The sequence below is a fragment of the Neofelis nebulosa genome, chromosome 2 (genome assembly GCF_028018385.1).
Source record: "Neofelis nebulosa isolate mNeoNeb1 chromosome 2, mNeoNeb1.pri, whole genome shotgun sequence".
Classification (NCBI taxonomy): Eukaryota; Metazoa; Chordata; class Mammalia; order Carnivora; family Felidae; genus Neofelis; species Neofelis nebulosa.
The window spans coordinates 185,157,878-185,175,364 of record NC_080783.1 but is presented as its reverse complement, the minus strand read 5'-3'; the positions used below and the strand labels follow the sequence as shown (position 1 = coordinate 185,175,364).

Below are 17,487 nucleotides of genomic sequence, written 5' to 3'. Positions count from 1 at the left end.
TTCTCTGAGCTTACACTGCAAATTCATCTATGTGTCCCCCAGGGGGACCAATCAGGGAACGTACTGAGTCATCATCTCTGGTGAGAGAGTTTTAAAAAAGGGACAACAGGTCCAAAATGGAGTCATTTGTGCTGAGCCAACATCACCAAACTGAGATTTAATGCCTGATTTAAGTCAGTTTCAACCTCTCCCAGGAGTAGAATCTTAAACTAGTCAATCTGGAATCACCTGGCCAGCACTAATGAGGTAATCTTCCGGAGAGACCCCTGCTGTCTCCTAAAGGAAAGTGGCCTTGCCAGAAACAGCCCGCTCTTTGCTCATAACTTCCTTGTCCTGCCCCCTTCTACTTATAAAAGTCTTCCGTTTTGTACAGCTCCTTGGGACTCCTTTCCATCTACTAAATGGTTTACTGCTCCATTCAAATCAGTTTTTGCTCAAATAAACTCTCTTAACATTTTTCATATGCCTCAGTTTATCTTTTAGCAAGAGAGAGGGGAAGAAGAAGAAAGAAGAGAAAGGGAAGGAGAGAGGCAAGGACAAAGGTCCTTTAAGAATGTCAGGTAGAGTTTCCCCTGATGTGCCAAATACACGTCTTCTCCCTGTGGGTTCTGCAGCGATTGAGAAATACCTGTATCATTTTTTCTTGGTACCTGGGAAACAGGGTATTCACATGGGAGTTGCTAAGCTTCACGATTCTTCAGACTCAGAGTCTACTGCACTAATCTGTGCAATAAGCTGATGTTAGCACAGGGGCGCCTGGCTGGCTCAGTTGATTAAGTATCCGACTTTGACTCAGGTCATAATTTCACGGTCCATGGGTTTGAGCCCTGTGTTGGGCTCTGTGCTGACAGCTCAGAGCCTGGAACTTGCTTCAGATTCTGTGTCTCCCTCTCTCTCTGACCCTCCCCCATTCATGCTCTTTCTCTCTCTCTCTCTCTCAAAAATAAAACACAAAAAATTTTTTAAAAGATGGCATTAGCACAACATGTAGCATCCACATGTAAACCCCACCCCCTGCCTTCTGACCGCTGTCACTCCAGCACCCTCCATCCACACAGAGTCATATCACCATGAGTCATATAGCCATATGGCTTAGCTTGTGTTTCCCCAAAGTGTAGGACTTGCAGGAAAGGCTCGTTTGCAGGTAGCTGATCCCAGAAAATAGGAGGGACCTGCCTGGGACAAGTAAACAGGGGAGGAGACAAAGCTGATCTAACTTGTGTTATTGAACTGGTTGCCACTGGAGGTAACCAGCTCAGTCCTGCTAGGGGAGCCTCTGAGGAACTGTATAGAATGCACCTCAAAATTGTCCAGGGCATGGGAGAGGAGACTATTTACTCACTAGCTCCCATACTTCATTGGTCAAAGCTTGCCTCAGAGGTGGTAGTTCTCTGGCCCTACTAGCAGCAGGGCAGTCCTAGGGCAAAAACAAGAGACGTGAAGTGAGGTAAGGTGCCAACAGGTTACACCTGCATGCCAACTGGCTGCTGCAGAAATGATCAGAGCCAAAAGGTGGGAACAGAGGATGTAAAATGGGACAAAAATTCTGCCAGGGCCAGTGTACTATAGTTTGTATGCTGGAGAGTATAGAGCATTGCAGGGCTCTCAGGATCCTCACCACAGCCCCAATACCCCCTAGACACCATCTGATCCACTGACATGGGACAAATTGAGGCACTGAGAGCAGCAGGGTTTCACCAGAGGTCACCCACTGAGCCCCAAGACTTGAAACCAAAACCTGTATTTCCTGAGTCCTCACTCCTCCAAATGTCTTAATGTTACTGGGCTTATATAGAAGTGATCTTCTCCGGGAAAGGAGCGGTCACCTGGCAGGCAGGGGAACACCTGCATTCTGGACCTCAGCTCCTGGGAATACAGGGAGAAATCTGTTTTTGGCAGAACGGTGTTAGAATGTGAACTCTCTGTTTTGTCTATCACCTTATTTCAGGTATCCAAGATAATATCTGGCTTATGGTAGGCACTCAATATATATGTGTTGATGAATGAATGAGTGATTTGTTGGCTGATAGAAACATGGTGCCACCTTGCGCTCCTCCCCTCTTATACGCAAGTAGAAGCAGTCTCCGCTTTGATGTGTATCTTCATGAGCACTGACATGTCTTTGTTCACTTATTGTAACTCAGGTCTGCTGAGTTTTGAACATTCTGTTCCCTCACCTCCTTTTCTCCTCCCATTTGCCATGACTGCACCTGTCCTTCCCAGGCACATATCTCTCAGTAACTTCCATCAGATTGTTACACAGTTCACAGTGTTTCCTGCAACCTAAAGCACTACACCATTCCAGCTGGAAGGGCTGGGCTCTGGTGTCCCCCAAAGGGCAGCAATTTTGAGACAAAGGTCCTTAGTTAGCAGTCCTCATGGCAAAGCTCCTCTTGTGATCAGAAGCACATTGGAAGAAGTCCCCTATACTCTCTAGAGCCTCAGCTCAGGACAGAGGCTGCAGAGAAACCAACTTCCCTCCTGCCCCCTGCTCCATCTATACCCTCCACACTCCCCTCCCCTACATCCCATGCTTTTAGGACCAGCATCCTGTTAATAAACAAAATTCAGCTGAGTCAATTTGAAGATGTAATTTGCTTTATTAAATGGTTTATGTGGAGAGCCTGGGTGGCTCAGTTGGTTAAGTGTCTGACTCTTGATTTCTGCTCAGGCCATGAATGATCTCACAATTTGTGAGTTCAGGCCCCACACTATCAGTGTGGAGCCTGCTTGGGATTCTCTCTCTCTCCCTTTCTCCCTGCCCATTCCCTGCCCACGTGATCATGCTCTCTCAAAATAAATAAATAAACTTAAACAAATTAAGATAAATGATTCATGAATCAGGCAGCATCCCATCCAGCAAGCAGAGGGTAGCTCCAATGAGCTGCAGGAAAGGAAAAGTTTTTTAAAGACAGAGAGAAGGCACACACACAAAAAATGGTTAGCAAGGAATGCATTGTTTAGGCAAGGTGGCCCTCCTAAGGGGGAAAGGGTCCCTGAGAGGGTTGCCTCTAGGTAATCCCAATGCAGCTGATTAAAGGTTACATTTCTGAGGGGGTTGGAAACTGCAGCTAGGTTAGGTATTAAATCTTAGTTTACTGACATGGGACCCTAACTTAAGTGGCTCCATTATGATCCTGTGGTTGTCGTTTTAACTCAGCCAGTTCTCAGCTCAGTACTCAGCCAAAGCAAGTCAGGATTGCTCATGAGCAAATACAAATCTAGGTGGAAGGAGGCAGGCAGATCATAAAAATCAGGAAGTCCCAGATGCCAGGACAGGGAACCATCTTCCTTACTTCCCCTCCCCAACTCTGGACTCGCTTTGGGAAATGACTGTAGCAATGAAAAATATCCTAACCTGTTCACTGAACTCACAGTGGGTCCAGAGCATTGCCAGGCTCTCAGCGTCCTCACCCCAACTCTGTGTAGAAGGCTGTGTAACCAGGAGAGACAGATGTGGGCAAGCAGAGAGGATGGGGATATGTCGAGAGCATTGGACTTTTTTAAAGCTCTCCAGGCGATTCCGATGTGCAGCCAAGATGGAGAAAGAGTGTTTTAGACACAATTCTTTTCCTGAATGTAATCTGACCTCACCTCTCCCTTGTCAAGGAGTTTTATACTCGCCACTCCCTCAGTTGGCCTGACATCCCTGGGAAATTGAGGTAGAGGTCAGGTTGAGGTTGGTGGTGAATTTTGGTCCCCCTATCAAACAGCAGCTGCTGGGACCTGCCCACAGGGGGTGCCAACAGCATCATCCAGAAGGGCGCCAGTAGGGCATTTCCCATATATTTTGCACTGGCCACTTAACTTTTACTCTCCTTCTCCTCCCCACATCCCCTACCATAGCAGCCAATCCTTGCAACATCCATTCAACAAACAAGTATTTATTAAGTGCCACTTTGTGCTGGTGCTGGGGAAGCAGAGAGGAGCCTCCCTTGAAGGTTTATGGAGTGGCTGGTAGCAGGGCGGTGCAGTGAGCGCACATTGCCAGTGTTCTCTCAACTTCCACAAAACTCAGCACCTACTGAACCCTCAAGGTAGTCCATTCTTTCATTTATACACCTGATCATGCATTCACTGAATGCTTATGGCTTGTCTGTCCCGGCTCAGCCAAGCAAAGTGAGGGAAGAGACAAGCTCGGTCGTCAGGCTTGCAGCAGAATGGGAAGATTTCAGGAGAAGCCAATCCCTCAGCTGCTGCAAAGGAGAAAGTGAAGAAATCAGGGAAGAGCTGCAGGCTAAGTTGGCAGATTTAGAAGACTGGCTCTAACTGGTGTTTCTGAGGTGGAGGACAGGTATGGAAGGAAGGGCTATTGGGGAGCATTTGGATAAAGGCAGAGTCTCATTGTTTCCGTCTCCTTAACATGTGCATGCTTGGATAGAGGGTTCTCACCACATTTTTCCTTACAGCTAAAGTTTTCTACTGGGCCCTCGAGGGCCAGTGGGTGGAAGTTCCAGGGAGGCATATTTTGACTTCCAAGAATCACACTGCCAAGGCATCTGGAAGCATAGATGGTAGGGTCAGGAGTTGACTACTGCCCAGTCTCCACGTGGTGGCCACACGATGGCTTGTCTTTGGCTCTAGAAGTGTGAGTGGTTGCTAGATTTCAGCCAGGGAGTAGAGAGTGATAAATTGGCCCATGTTTGTGGCAGGACAAGGTATATAGGACCTCTGAGGCCTAGGAAACATCCATCCTGCTGGTCTTCTCTCTGACTTCCTCTTCCTGATTGTGAACCCGGACACCAGGCTCCTCCTACCCCAGTCCAGCTCAGAACCACTGCACATACACAGAGGGAGAAATCTTCCTAGAACACACCTTTGACTACACATTTTCCTGTTTCAGCCCCATTCAATAGCTACCTCTATGAGGCTCCAGCGATGCTATTTCTTCCCCTTCGTTCAGCCCAAAAACCTGGGAATGGTGTTCTCCAGCCTTTAGGTTTCCATTGTTGCTAGTCTCTGGCTGCCATTTTATACCTTGTTTGATTTCTTAACATTGCCTACCCCTCTGAAAGGAGCCTGATGCAAGTCTCTTCATCTGAAACATCTGGACAGGGACACTGACTATTCCAACCCTAGAGTGGAGGGAGAAACAGCAGACTCTCCACATGCAAGTCTGGGGCCTGGGACAAGCTTATTCTTCAACAGAACCCTGGCCTGGGGAACTGAGAGTTGCCATTGCCTTACTGTGAGACCTTGGACAATTCCCTGCCCCTCTCTGGTCCTAAGAGACTTGGTCCATCAATCCAGGAGTAATTAGATTTCATGACCTTCCTCATTGCCCTCGAAGTGTAATACTCTATGGTCTTAAGTGTCAAGTTTGTACTAGGATCTTGGGAGTAGAGTTGGCCTTTTTCTGACCTAGGATCTCCCTTCTGGGGCTAGAACCTTGTCCCTGAAGATCCCTCACAAAAAAAAAAAAGACTCAAAGCATTATGAGCCTGGCATGAATGCAAGGCCTCCCAGAGGTCCATCCTGAAGAAGACAGTGAAGGTTTCTTGTGAAAAAGCACAAGCAAGCTGAACCTTAGTTTCATTATCTGGCAAATGCATATAAAGAGTGAGTAACTATGACCTCCTTGTTTGGGTTAAATGAGATAGTGTATAGAAAATTCCCAAGGAGGAGAGGGAAGATGGCGGCGTAGGAGGACGCTGGGCTCACTGTGTGTCCTGCTGATCACTTAGATTCCACCTACACCTGCCTAAATAACCCAGAAAACCGCCAGAGGATTAGCAGAACGGAGTCTCTGGAGCCAAGCGCAGACGACAGGCCCACGGAAGAGGGTAGGAAGGGCGGCGAGGCGGTGCGCGCTCCACGGACTGGCGGGAGCGAGCCAGGGCGGAGGGGCAGCTCGCCTGCCAAGCAGAGCCCCCGAGTCTGGCTGGCAAAAGCGGAGGGGCCTGACGGACTGTGTTCTGACAGCAAGCGCGACTTAGCTTCCGGGAGGTCATAAGTTAACAGCTCTGCTCAGAAAGTGGGAAGGCTGGAGGACAAAGGGAGGGAGAGCTGCTGAGCCCCCGGACGACAGAGCTCAGTTTGGTGGGGAACAAAGGCGCTCGCGAGCGCCATCTCCCTTGCCCATACCCCAGCCAAAATCCCAAAGGGAACCAGTTCCTGCCAGGAACTTGCTCGCTCCGCGCAAACACCCAACTCTGTGCGTCTGCGGAGCCAAACCTCCGGCAGCGTATCTGACTCCCTCCCGTGGCCACAGGGCCCCTCCTGAAGTGGATCACCTAAGGAGAAGCGAGCTAAGCCTGCCCCTCCTGCCCCGGTGCACCTTGCCTACCCACCCCAGCTAATACGCCAGATCCCCAGCACCACAAGCCTGGCAGTGTGCAAGTAGCCCAGACGGGCCACGCCACCCCACAGTGAATCCCACCCCTAGGAGAGGGGAAGAGAAGGCACACACCAGTCTGACTGTGGCCCCAGCGGTGGGCTGGGGGCAGACATCAGGTCGGACCGTGGCCCCGCCCACCAACTCCAGTTATACACCACAGCACGGGGGAAGTGCCCTGCAGGTCCTCACCGCTCCAGGGACTATCCAAATTGACCAAACGGAAGAATTCCCCTCAGAAGAATCTCCAGGAAATAACAACAGCTAATGAACTGATCAAAAAGGACTTAAATAATATAACAGAAAGTGAATTTAGAATAATAGTCATAAAATTAATCGCTGGGCTTGAAAACAGTGTAGAGGATAGCAGAGAATCTCTTGCTACAGAGATCAAGGGACTAAGGAACAGTCACGAGGAGCTGAAAAGCACTTTAAACGAAATGCAAAACAAAATGGAAACAACGACAGCTCGGATAGAAGAGGCAGAGGAGAGAATAGGTGAACTAGAAGATAAAGTTATGGAAAAAGAGGAAGCTGAGAGAAAGAGAGATAAAAAAATCCAGGAGTACGAGGGGAAAATTAGAGAACTAAGTGATACACTAAAAAGAAATAATATAAGCATAATTGATATCCCAGAGGAGGAAGAGAGAGGGAAAGGTGCTGAAGGGGTACTTGAAGAAATTATAGCCGAGAACTTCCCTGAACTGGGGAAGGAAAAAGACATTGAAATCCAAGAGGCACAGAGAACTCCCTTCAGACGTAACTTGAATCGATCTTCTGCACGGCATATCATAGTGAAACTGGCAAAATACAAGGATAAAGAGAAAATTCTGAAAGCAGCAAGGGATAAACGTGCCCTCACATATAAAGGGAGACCTATAAGACTCGTGACTGATCTCTCTTTTGAAACTTGGCAGGCCAGAAAGGATTGGCACGATATCTTCAGTGTGCTAAACAGAAAAAATATGCAGCCGAGAATCCTTTATCCAGCAAGTCTGTCATTTAGAATAGAAGGAGAGATAAAGGTCTTCCCAAACAAACAAAAACTGAAGGAATTTGTCACCACTAAACCAGCCCTACAAGAGATCCTAAGGGGGATCCTGTGAGACAAAGTACCAGAGACATCACTACAAGCATAACACATACAGACATCACAATGACTCTAAACCCGTATCTTTCTATAATAACACTGAATGTAAATGGATTAAATGCGCCAACCAAAAGACATAGGGTATCAGAATGGATAAAAAAACAAGACCCATCTATTTGCTGTCTACAAGAGACTCATTTTAGATCTGAGGACACCTTTAGATTGAGAGTGAGGGGATGGAGAACTATTTATCATGCTACTGGAAGCCAAAAGAAAGCTGGAGTAGCCATACTTATATCAGACAAACTAGACTTTAAATTAAGGCTGTAACAAGAGATGAAGAAGGGCATTATATAATAATTACAGGGTCTATCCATCAGGAAGAACTAACAATTATAAATGTCTATGCGCCGAATACCGGAGCCCCGAAACATATAAAACAATTACTCATAAACATAAGCAACCTTATTGATAAGAATGTGGTCATTGCAGGGGACTTTAACACCCCACTTACAGAAATGGAGAGATCATCTAGACACATGGTCAATAAAGAAACAAGGGCCCTGAATGATACATTGGATCAGATGGACTTGACAGATATATTTAGAACTCTGCATCCCAAAGCAACAGAATATACTTTCTTCTCGAGTGCACATGGAACATTCTCCAAGATAGATCATGTACTGGGTCACAAAACAGCCCTTCATAAGTTTACAAGAATTGAAATTATACCATGCATACTTTCAGACCACAATGCTATGAAGCTTGAAATCAACCACAGGAAAAAGTCTGGAAAACCTCCAAAAGCATGGAGGTTAAAGAACACCCTACTAACGAATGAGTGGGTCAACCAGGCAATTAGAGAAGAAATTAAAAAATATATGGAAACAAACGAAAATGAAAATACAACAATCCAAACGCTTTGGGACGCAGCGAAGGCAGTCCTGAGAGGAAAATACATTGCAATCCAGGCCTATCTCAAGAAACAAGAAAAATCCCAAATACAAAATCTAACAGCACACCTAAAGGAAATAGAAGCAGAACAGCAAAGGCAGCCTAAACCCAGCAGAAGAAGAGAAATAATAAAGATCAGAGCAGAAATAAACAATATAGAATCTAAAAAAACTGTAGAGCAGATCAACGAAACCACGAGTTGGTTTTTTGAAAAAATAAACAAAATTGACAAACCTCTAGCCAAGCTTCTCAAAAAGAAAAGGGAGATGACCCAAATAGATAAAATCATGAATGAAAATGGAATTATTACAACCAATCCCTCAGAGATACAAACAATTATCAGGGAATACTATGAAAAATTATATGCCAACAAATTGGACAACCTGGAAGAAATGGACAAATTCCTAAACACCCACACTCTTCCAAAACTCAATCAGGGGGAAATAGAAAGCTTGAACAGACCCATAACCAGCGAAGAAATTGAATCGGTTATCAAAAATCTCCCAACAATTAAGAGTCCAGGACCAGATGGCTTCCCAGGGGAGTTCTGCCAGACGTTTAAAGCAGAGATAATACCTATCCTTCTCAAGCTATTCCAAGAAATAGAAAGGGAAGGAAAACTTCCAGACTCATTCTATGAAGCCAGTATTACTTTGATTCCTAAACCAGACAGAGACCCAGTAAAAAAAGAGAACTACAGGCCAATATCCCTGATGAATATGGATGCAAAAATTCTCAATAGGATACTAGCAAATCGAATTCAACGGCATATAAAAAGAATTATTCACCATGGTCAAGTGGGATTCATTCCTGGGATGCAGGGCTGGTTCAACATTCACAAATCGATCAACGTGATACATCACATTAACAAAAAAAAAAAAAAGAGAGAAGAACCATATGATCCTGTCAATCGATGCAGAAAAGGCCTTTGACAAAATCCAGCACCCTTTCTTAATAAAAACCCTTGAGAAAGTCGGGATAGAAGGAACATACTTAAAGATCATAAAAGCCATTTATGAAAAGCCCACAGCTAACATCATCCTCAACGGGGAAAAACTGAGAGCTTTTTCCATGAGATCAGGAACACAACAGGGATGCCCACTCTCACCGCTGTCGTTTAACATAGTGCTGGAAGTTCTAGCCTCAGCAATCAGACAACAAAGGCAAATCAAAGGCATCAAAATTGGCAAAGATGAAGTTAAGCTTTCGCTTTTTGCAGATGACATGATATTATACATGGAAAATCTGATAGACTCCACCAAAAGTCTGCTAGAACTGATACATGAATTCAGCAAAGTTGCAGGATACAAAATCAATGTATAGAAATCAGTTGCATTCTTATACACTAACAATGAAGCAACAGAAAGACGAATAAAGAAACTGATCCCATTAACAATTGCAACAAGAAGCAAAAATACCTAGGAATAAATCTAACCAAAGATGTAAAAGATCTGTATGCTGAAAACGATAGAAAGCTTATGAAGGTAATGAAGAAGATATAAAGAAATGGAAAGACATTCCCTGCTCATGGATTGGAAGAATAAATATTGTCAAAATGTCAATACTACCCAAAGCTATCTACACATTCAATGCAATCCCAATCAAAATTGCACCAGCATTCTTCTCAAAACTAGAACAAGCAATCCTAAAATTCATATGGAACCACAAAAGGCCCCGAATAGCCAAAGTAATTTTGAAGAAGAAGACCAAAGCAGGAGGCATCACAATCCCAGACTTTAGCCTCTACTACAAAGCTGTAATCATCAAGACAGCATGGTATTGGCACAAAAACAGACACATAGACCAATGGAATAGAATAGAAACCCCAGAACTAGACCCACAAACTTATGGCCAACTAATCTTTGACAAAGCAGGAAAGAACATCCAATGGAAAAAAAGGCAGTCTCTTTAACAAATGGTGCTGGGAGAACTGGACAGCAACATGCAGAAGGTTGAAACTAGACCACTTTCTCACACCATTCACAAAAATAAACTCAAAGTGGATAAAGGACCTGAATGTGAGACAGGAAACCATCAAAACCTTAGAGGAGAAAGCAGAAAAAGACCTCTCTGACCTCAGCCGTAGCAATCTCTTACTCGACACATCCCCAAAGGCAAGGGAATTAAAAGCAAAAATGAATTACTGGGACCTTATGAAGATAAAAAGCTTCTGCACAGCAAAGGAAACAACCAACAAAACTAAAAGGCAACCAACGGAATGGGAAAAGATATTTGCAAATGGCATATCGGACAAAGGGCTAGTATCCAAAATCTATAAAGAGCTCATCAAACTCCACACCCGAAAAACAAATAACCCAGTGAAGAAATGGGCAGAAAACATGAATAGACACTTCTCTAAAGAAGACATCCGGATGGCCAACAGGCACATGAAAAGATGTTCAACGTCGCTCCTTATCAGGGAAATACAAATCAAAACTACACTCAGATATCACCTCACGCCAGTCAGAGTGGCCAAAATGAACAAATCAGGAGACTATAGATGCTGGAGAGGATGTGGAGAAACGGGAACCCTCTTGCACTGTTGGTGGGAATGCAAATTGGTGCAGCCGCTCTGGAAAGCAGTGTGGAGGTTGCTCAGAAAATTAAAAATAGACCTACCCTATGACCCAGAAATAGCACCGCTAGGAATTTATCCAAGGGATACAGGAGTACTGATGCATAGGGGCACTTGCACCCCAATGTTTATAGCAGCACTCTCAACAATAGCCAAATTATGGAAAGAGCCTAAATGTCCATCAACTGATGAATGGATAAAGAAATTGTGGTTCATATACACAATGGAATACTACGCGGCAATGAGAAAGAATGAAATATGGCCTTTTGTAGCAACATGGATGGAACTGGAGAGTGTGATGCTAAGTGAAATAAGCCATACAGAGAAAGACAGATACCATATGGTTTCACTCTTATGTGGATCCTGAGAAACGTAACAGAAACCCATGGGGGAGGGGAAGGAAAAAAAAAAAAAAAGAGGTTAGAGCGGGAGAGAGCCAAAGCATAAGAGACTGTTAAAAACTGAGAACAGGGACGCCTGGGTGGCGCAGTCGGTTAAGCGTCCGACTTCAGCCAGGTCACGATCTCACGGTCCGTGAGTTCGAGCCCCGTGTCAGGCTCTGGGCTGATGGCTCAGAGCCTGGAGCCTGTTTCCGATTCTGTGTCTCCCTCTCTCTCTGTCCCTCCCCTTTCATGCTCTGTCTCTCTCTCTCCCAAAAATAAATAAACGTTGAAAAAAAAATTAAAAAAAAAACAAAACTGAGAACAAACTGAGGGTTGATGGGGGGTGGGAGGGAGGGGAGGGTGGGTGATGGGTATTGAGGAGGGCACCTTTTGGGATGAGCACTGGGTGTTGTATGGAAACCAATTTGACAATAAATTTCATATATTAAAAAAAAAAAAAAAAGAAAATTCCCAAAACATGCAAAGTGCTTGTGTGAAAAGGAAGTCATTATTATGCTGATGATTATACCCAGAATTGCCTTTTGTTTTCTCCTCCAAGAAGCCAAGGAAGTATACACATTGCCTGGCCTCTTCAGCTGAGTTTTGCGAGGAGTCAGCCAGGCTGTCTCTCTGTTGCCTGTGACTTCTGGGGCTGCTGTCTCTGCCCTTTGGAGCTCAGCCCAGCCTGTGCTGCTGTTGGCTGTAGGGTGTGGCTGGGGGTGGGGGCTGGCAGGGTGCCATGTGCGCAGTATAAGGAAACCCCAGGTTTGCAGGAAGGAGGCCAGAGCCTTGGTGGCTGTAGCTGTAGCCATGCTTTCCATCTTGCTCTCCTTGAATCTCTCCCACCTGGGCCTGTGGGCATCTGGATTGATCTTGGTCTTAGGCTTCCTCAAGCTCATTCGTCTGCTGCTGCGGAGGCAGATGCTGGCCAGGGCTATGGATAGTTTCCCAGGACCCCCCACCCACTGGCTCTTCGGGCATGCCCTCGAGGTACGTGGGGCGACGGGTTGGAAAAAGGAAACAGCCTCCTTTCCTTCAGACGAGATCGGGCGTGTTCAGGATGGTATGGCCGTAGACTGCCTCCTTTCCTTCAGAGAATACAGCCTAACCCCCCAGTGGCTATGGAGGGAGCCCCTATGCTTGGGCAGGGGGTTAATGTCCTTGGAGCCACGGTTTCCATTCAGCTTCCCCACTGACTCCTCCCGTCACCTCTGCCTTCTGACCCAGCCTTGGGAGTGGGAATACTTCAGTGTTGGAACCCAAATAGGCCACAGACTCCTCATCATTCTCAGGCTCAAGATTCTGGTAAAACTCTGCTAAGGGCTCAGTGATAGCATTGGGGAAAACCACCTACAAAGTCCAGAAGAAGTAGGCTATCTTGTTTAGAGCTTAAGCACCATCCTCTTTGTTCTGTGCAGTGTAAAGATTTCCATTTTTAAGAAATTAAAAGTGAAAGCAGAGATGAGTCTGTTGCTTCTAGAGAGCATCTCCTGGAGCAATCCTGGAGAGACCCCTCTACCCTGGAGCATCTAAGTGATTGGTGCACCCACAGATGGGGTTCTCTCTGTCATGTCTGTGGGCTAACTTGGAGCCATGGCATCTTCCTGGGTCCAAATCCTGGCTTGTCCTCCCCAGTTACCTCAGGGTGCTGGGGACGACCTTAGCACCTATTGTTAGGAACATTCCCTGCCTTCATCGGATTGAGACCAGAGTTTTCTGAACATAGGGCAAGGGACACCTGCATTGGAATCAACTGGGAGAAGCAGATTCCTTGGCCCCCAGTCTCTGGAGAGCCTAATTAGCATATTTGAACTGGTGGTCTGAATTTATTTAATTTTATTTTTTTATTATTATTTTTTCCATTTTTAATTTTCTTAATATGAAATTTATTGTCAAATTGGTTTCCATACAATACCCAGTGCTCATCCCAAAAGGTGCCCTCTTTAATACCCATCACCCACTCTCCCCTCCCTCCCACCCCCCATCTACCCTCAGTTTGTTCTCAGTTTTTAAGAGTCTCTTATGCTTAGGCTCTCTCCCTCTCTAACCTCTTTTTTTTTTTTCCTTCCCCTCCCCCATGGGTTTCTGTTACGTTTCTCAGGATCTGTATAAGAGTGAACACATATGGTATCTGTCTTTCTCTGTATGACTTATTTCACTTAGCATCACACTCTCCAGTTCCATCCATGTTGCTACAAAAGGCCATATTTCATTCTTTCTCATTGCCGCGTAGTATTCCATTGTGTATATGAACCACAATTTCTTTATCCATTCGTCAGTTGATGGACATTTAGGCTCTTTCCATAATTTGGCTATTGTTGAGAGTGCTGCTATAAACATTGGGGTACAAGTGCCTCTATGCATCAGCAGTCCTGTATCCCTTGGATAAATTCCTAGCAGTGCTATTTCTGGGTCATAGGGTAGGTCTATTTTTAATTTTTTGAGGAACCTCCACACTGTTTTCCAGAGCGGCTGTACCAGTTTGCATTCCCACGAACAGTGCAGGAGGGTTCCCATTTCTCCACACCCTCTCCAGCATCTATACTGGCGTGAGGTGATATCTGAGTGTGGTTTTGATTTGTACTTCCCTGATGAAGAGCGACGTTGAACATCCTTTCATGTGCTTGTTGGCCATCTGGATGTCTTCTTTAGAGAAGTGTCTATTCATGTTTTCTGCCCATTTCTTCACTGGGTTATTTGTTTTTCGGGTGTGGAGTTTGGTGAGCTCTTTATAGATTTTGGATACTAGCCCTTTGTCTGATATGCCATTTGCAAATATCTTTTCCCATTCCGTTGGTTGCCTTTTAGTTTGGGTGATTGTTTCCTTTGCTGTGCAGAAGCTTTTAATCTTCATAAGGTCCCAGTAATTCATTTTTGCTTTTAATTCCCTTGCCTTGGGGTTGTGTCAAGTAAGAAATTGCTGTGGCTGAGGTCAGAGAGATTTTTTCCTGATTTCTCCTCTAGGGTTTTGATGGTTTCCTGTCTCACATTCAGGTCCTTTATCCATTTTGAGTTTGTTTTTGTAAATGGTGTAAGAAAGTGGTCTAGTTTCATCCTTCTGCATGTTGCTGTCCAGTTCTCCCAGCACCATTTGTTAAAGAGACTGTCTTTTTTCCATTGGATATTCTTTCCTGCTTTGTCAAAGATGAGTTGGCCATACTTCTGTGGGTCTAGTTCTGGGGTTTCTATTCTATTCCATTGGTCTATGTGTCTGTTTTTGTGCCAATACCATGATATCTTGATGATTACAGCTTTGTAGTAAAGGCTAAAGTCTGGGATTGTGATGCTTCCTTCTTTGGTCTTCTTCAAAATTACTTTGGCTATTCGGGGCCTTTTGTGGTTCCATATGAATTTTAGGATTGCTTGTTCTAGTTTTGAGAAGAATGCTGGTGCAATTTTGATTGGGATTGCATTGAATGTGTAGATAGCTTTGGGTGGTATTGACATTTTGACAATATTTATTCTTCCAACCCATGAGCACGGAATGTTTTTCCATTTCTTTATATCTTCTTCAATTTCCTTCATAAGCTTTGTATAGTTTTCAGCATACAGATCTTGTACATCTTTGGTTAGATTTATTCCTAGGTATTTTATGCTTCTTGGTGCAATTGTGAATGGGATCAGTTTCTTTATTTGTCTTTCTGTTGCCTCATTATTAGTGTATAAGAATGCAACTGATTTCTTTACATTGATTTTGTATCCTGCAACTTTGCTGAATTCATGTATCAGTTCTAGCAGACTTTTGGTGGAGTCTGTCAGATTTTCCATGTATAATATCATGTCATCTGTAAAATGTGAAAGCTTAACTTCATCTTTGCCAATTTTGATGCCTATTTATTTATCTTAATTAAACTTTTTTTTTCACCAGGTTTATCCATGTTGTTGAATATGGCAGAATTTCCTTCATTAAGTTAAATTAAAAAAAAAGAAGTGTAGTTCCCATCTTTTACCATATGAAGTTATTACAGTATTATTGAGTATATTCCCTATGCTGTACTTTTCATTCCATGGCTTACTTATTTTATAACTGAAGATTGTACCTCTTAATGCCCCTCACCTATTTTGCTCATCCCTTCACTCCTCTTCCCTTTGGAAACCATTATTTTTTTCTCTATTTTTATGAGTTAATTTCTCTTTTTGTTCCCATTTGTTTGTTTTTTAGATTCCAAATGGTGAAATCATATGGTATGTGTTTATCTCTTTCTGACTCATTTCACTTAGCATAATATTTTCTTTCTTTCTTTCTTTTCTTTCTTTCTTTCTTTCTTTCTTTCTTTCTTTCTTTCTTTCTTTCTTTCTTTCTTTCTTTTTTAATATATGAAATTTACTGTCAAATTGGTTTCCATACAACACCAAGTGCTCATCCCAAAAGGTGCCCTCCTCAATACCCATCACCCACCCTCCCCTCCCTCCCACCCCCCATCAACCCTCAGTTTGTTCTCAGTTTTTAACAGTCTCTTATGCTTTGGCTCTCTCCCGCTCTAACCTCTTTTTTTTTTTTTCCTTCCCCTCCCCCATGGGTTTCTGTTACGTTTCTCAGGATCCACATAAGAGTGAAACCATATGGTATCTGTCTTTCTCTGTATGGCTTATTTCACTTAGCATCACACTCTCCAGTTCCATCCACGTTGCTACAAAAGGCCATATTTCATTCTTTCTCATTGCCATGTAGTATTCCATTGTGTATATGAACCACAATTTCTTTATCCATTCATCAGTTGATGGACATTTAGGCTCTTTCCATAATTTGGCTATTGTTGAGAGTGCTGCTATAAACATTGGGGTGCAAGTGCCCCTATGCATCAGTACTCCTGTATCTCTTGGATAAATTCCTAGCAGTGCTATTGCTGGGTCATAGGGTAGGTCTATTTTTAATTTTCTGAGGAACCTCCACACTGCTTTCCAGAGCGGCTGCACCAATTTGCATTCCCACCAACAGTGCAAGAGGGTTCCTGTTTCTCCACATCCTCTCCAGCATCTATAGTCTCCTGATTTGTTCATTTTGGCCACTCTGACTGGCGTGAGGTGATATCTGAGTGTAGTTTTGATTTGTATTTCCCTGATAAGGAGCGACGTTGAACATCTTTTCATGTGCCTGTTGGCCATCCGGATGTCTTCTTTAGAGAAGTGTCTATTCATGTTTTCTGCCATTTCTTCACTGGGTTATTTGTTTTTCGGGTGTGGAGTTTGATGAGCTCTTTATAGATTTTGGATACTAGCCCTTTGTCCGATATGTCATTTAGCATAATACTTTCCAAGTCCATCCATATTATCATGAATGGCAAGATTTCATTCTTTTTTATGGCTGAGTAATATTCCATTATATATATATATATATATATATATATATATATATATATATATATATCTTCTTTATCCATTCATCTATTAATGGACACTTGGGTTGCTTCTATGTCCTGGCCATTGTAAATAATGCTGCAATAAACATTGGGGTCATATATCTTTTTGAATTAGTGTTTTCGTTTTCCTTTGGTAAATATCCAGAAGTGCAATTGCTAAATTGTACAGTACTTCTATTTTTATTTTTTTAAGGAATCTCCAAACTGTTTTCCATAGTTACTGTACCAACATACGTTCCCACTAACAGTGCATGAGAGATCCCTTTTCTCTACATCCTTGCCAAGAGTTACTATTTCCTCTCTTTTGACATTAACCATTCTGAGAGGTGTGAGGTGATTTCTCATTGTGATTTTGATTTGCATTTCCCTGATGAGGAGTGTTGTTGAACATCATTTCATGTGTCTGTTGGCCATCTGTATGTCTTCTTTGGAAAAATGTCTGCACAGGTCCTCTGCCCATTTTTAAATTGGATTGTAGTCTGTTGGTTGGTTGGTTGTTTTGTTGTAGTTGTTGATATGTAGGAATTTATATATTTAGGAGAAGAAGCTGAATTTAAAAGCCTCTCCAAGTGTTTGTTGTTGTGCATCCAGGTTTGGGAACTCAGGTATAAATGCCAGAGATTAAGGCTCCTGCCTCCTGAATACCCATTTCCTTTTCACTGTGTTAGGGATTGCCTCTCCTCCATGATTCTGGGAATGAGCTTGACCTCCAGGTAAGGACTGTCAAGACTTAACCTTTCCCCTACAAATAACTACCCTCTCAGGATGGCTTAGTAACCTACATACATCCT

General features: G+C 43.8%; 1 protein-coding gene across 3 annotated transcripts in view; it reads left to right on the top strand.

Moving 5' to 3' along the window:
* Window positions 1-17,487, top strand: part of LOC131504775 (cytochrome P450 4B1) — a 65,082-nt gene that overhangs the window by 32,377 nt on the left and 15,218 nt on the right. For 2 of the 3 annotated variants that reach the window (XM_058717500.1, XM_058717501.1), the window contains exon 1: window positions 12,103-12,326. The exons of the other annotated variant lie outside the window; for it this stretch is intronic. In XM_058717500.1, coding sequence (XP_058573483.1) covers window positions 12,147-12,326 — 180 coding nt within the window. In that variant the 5' untranslated portion in view covers window positions 12,103-12,146. Of the gene's footprint in view, window positions 1-12,102; window positions 12,327-17,487 lie in introns of those variants that run through there. 3 annotated transcript variants of the gene reach the window in all.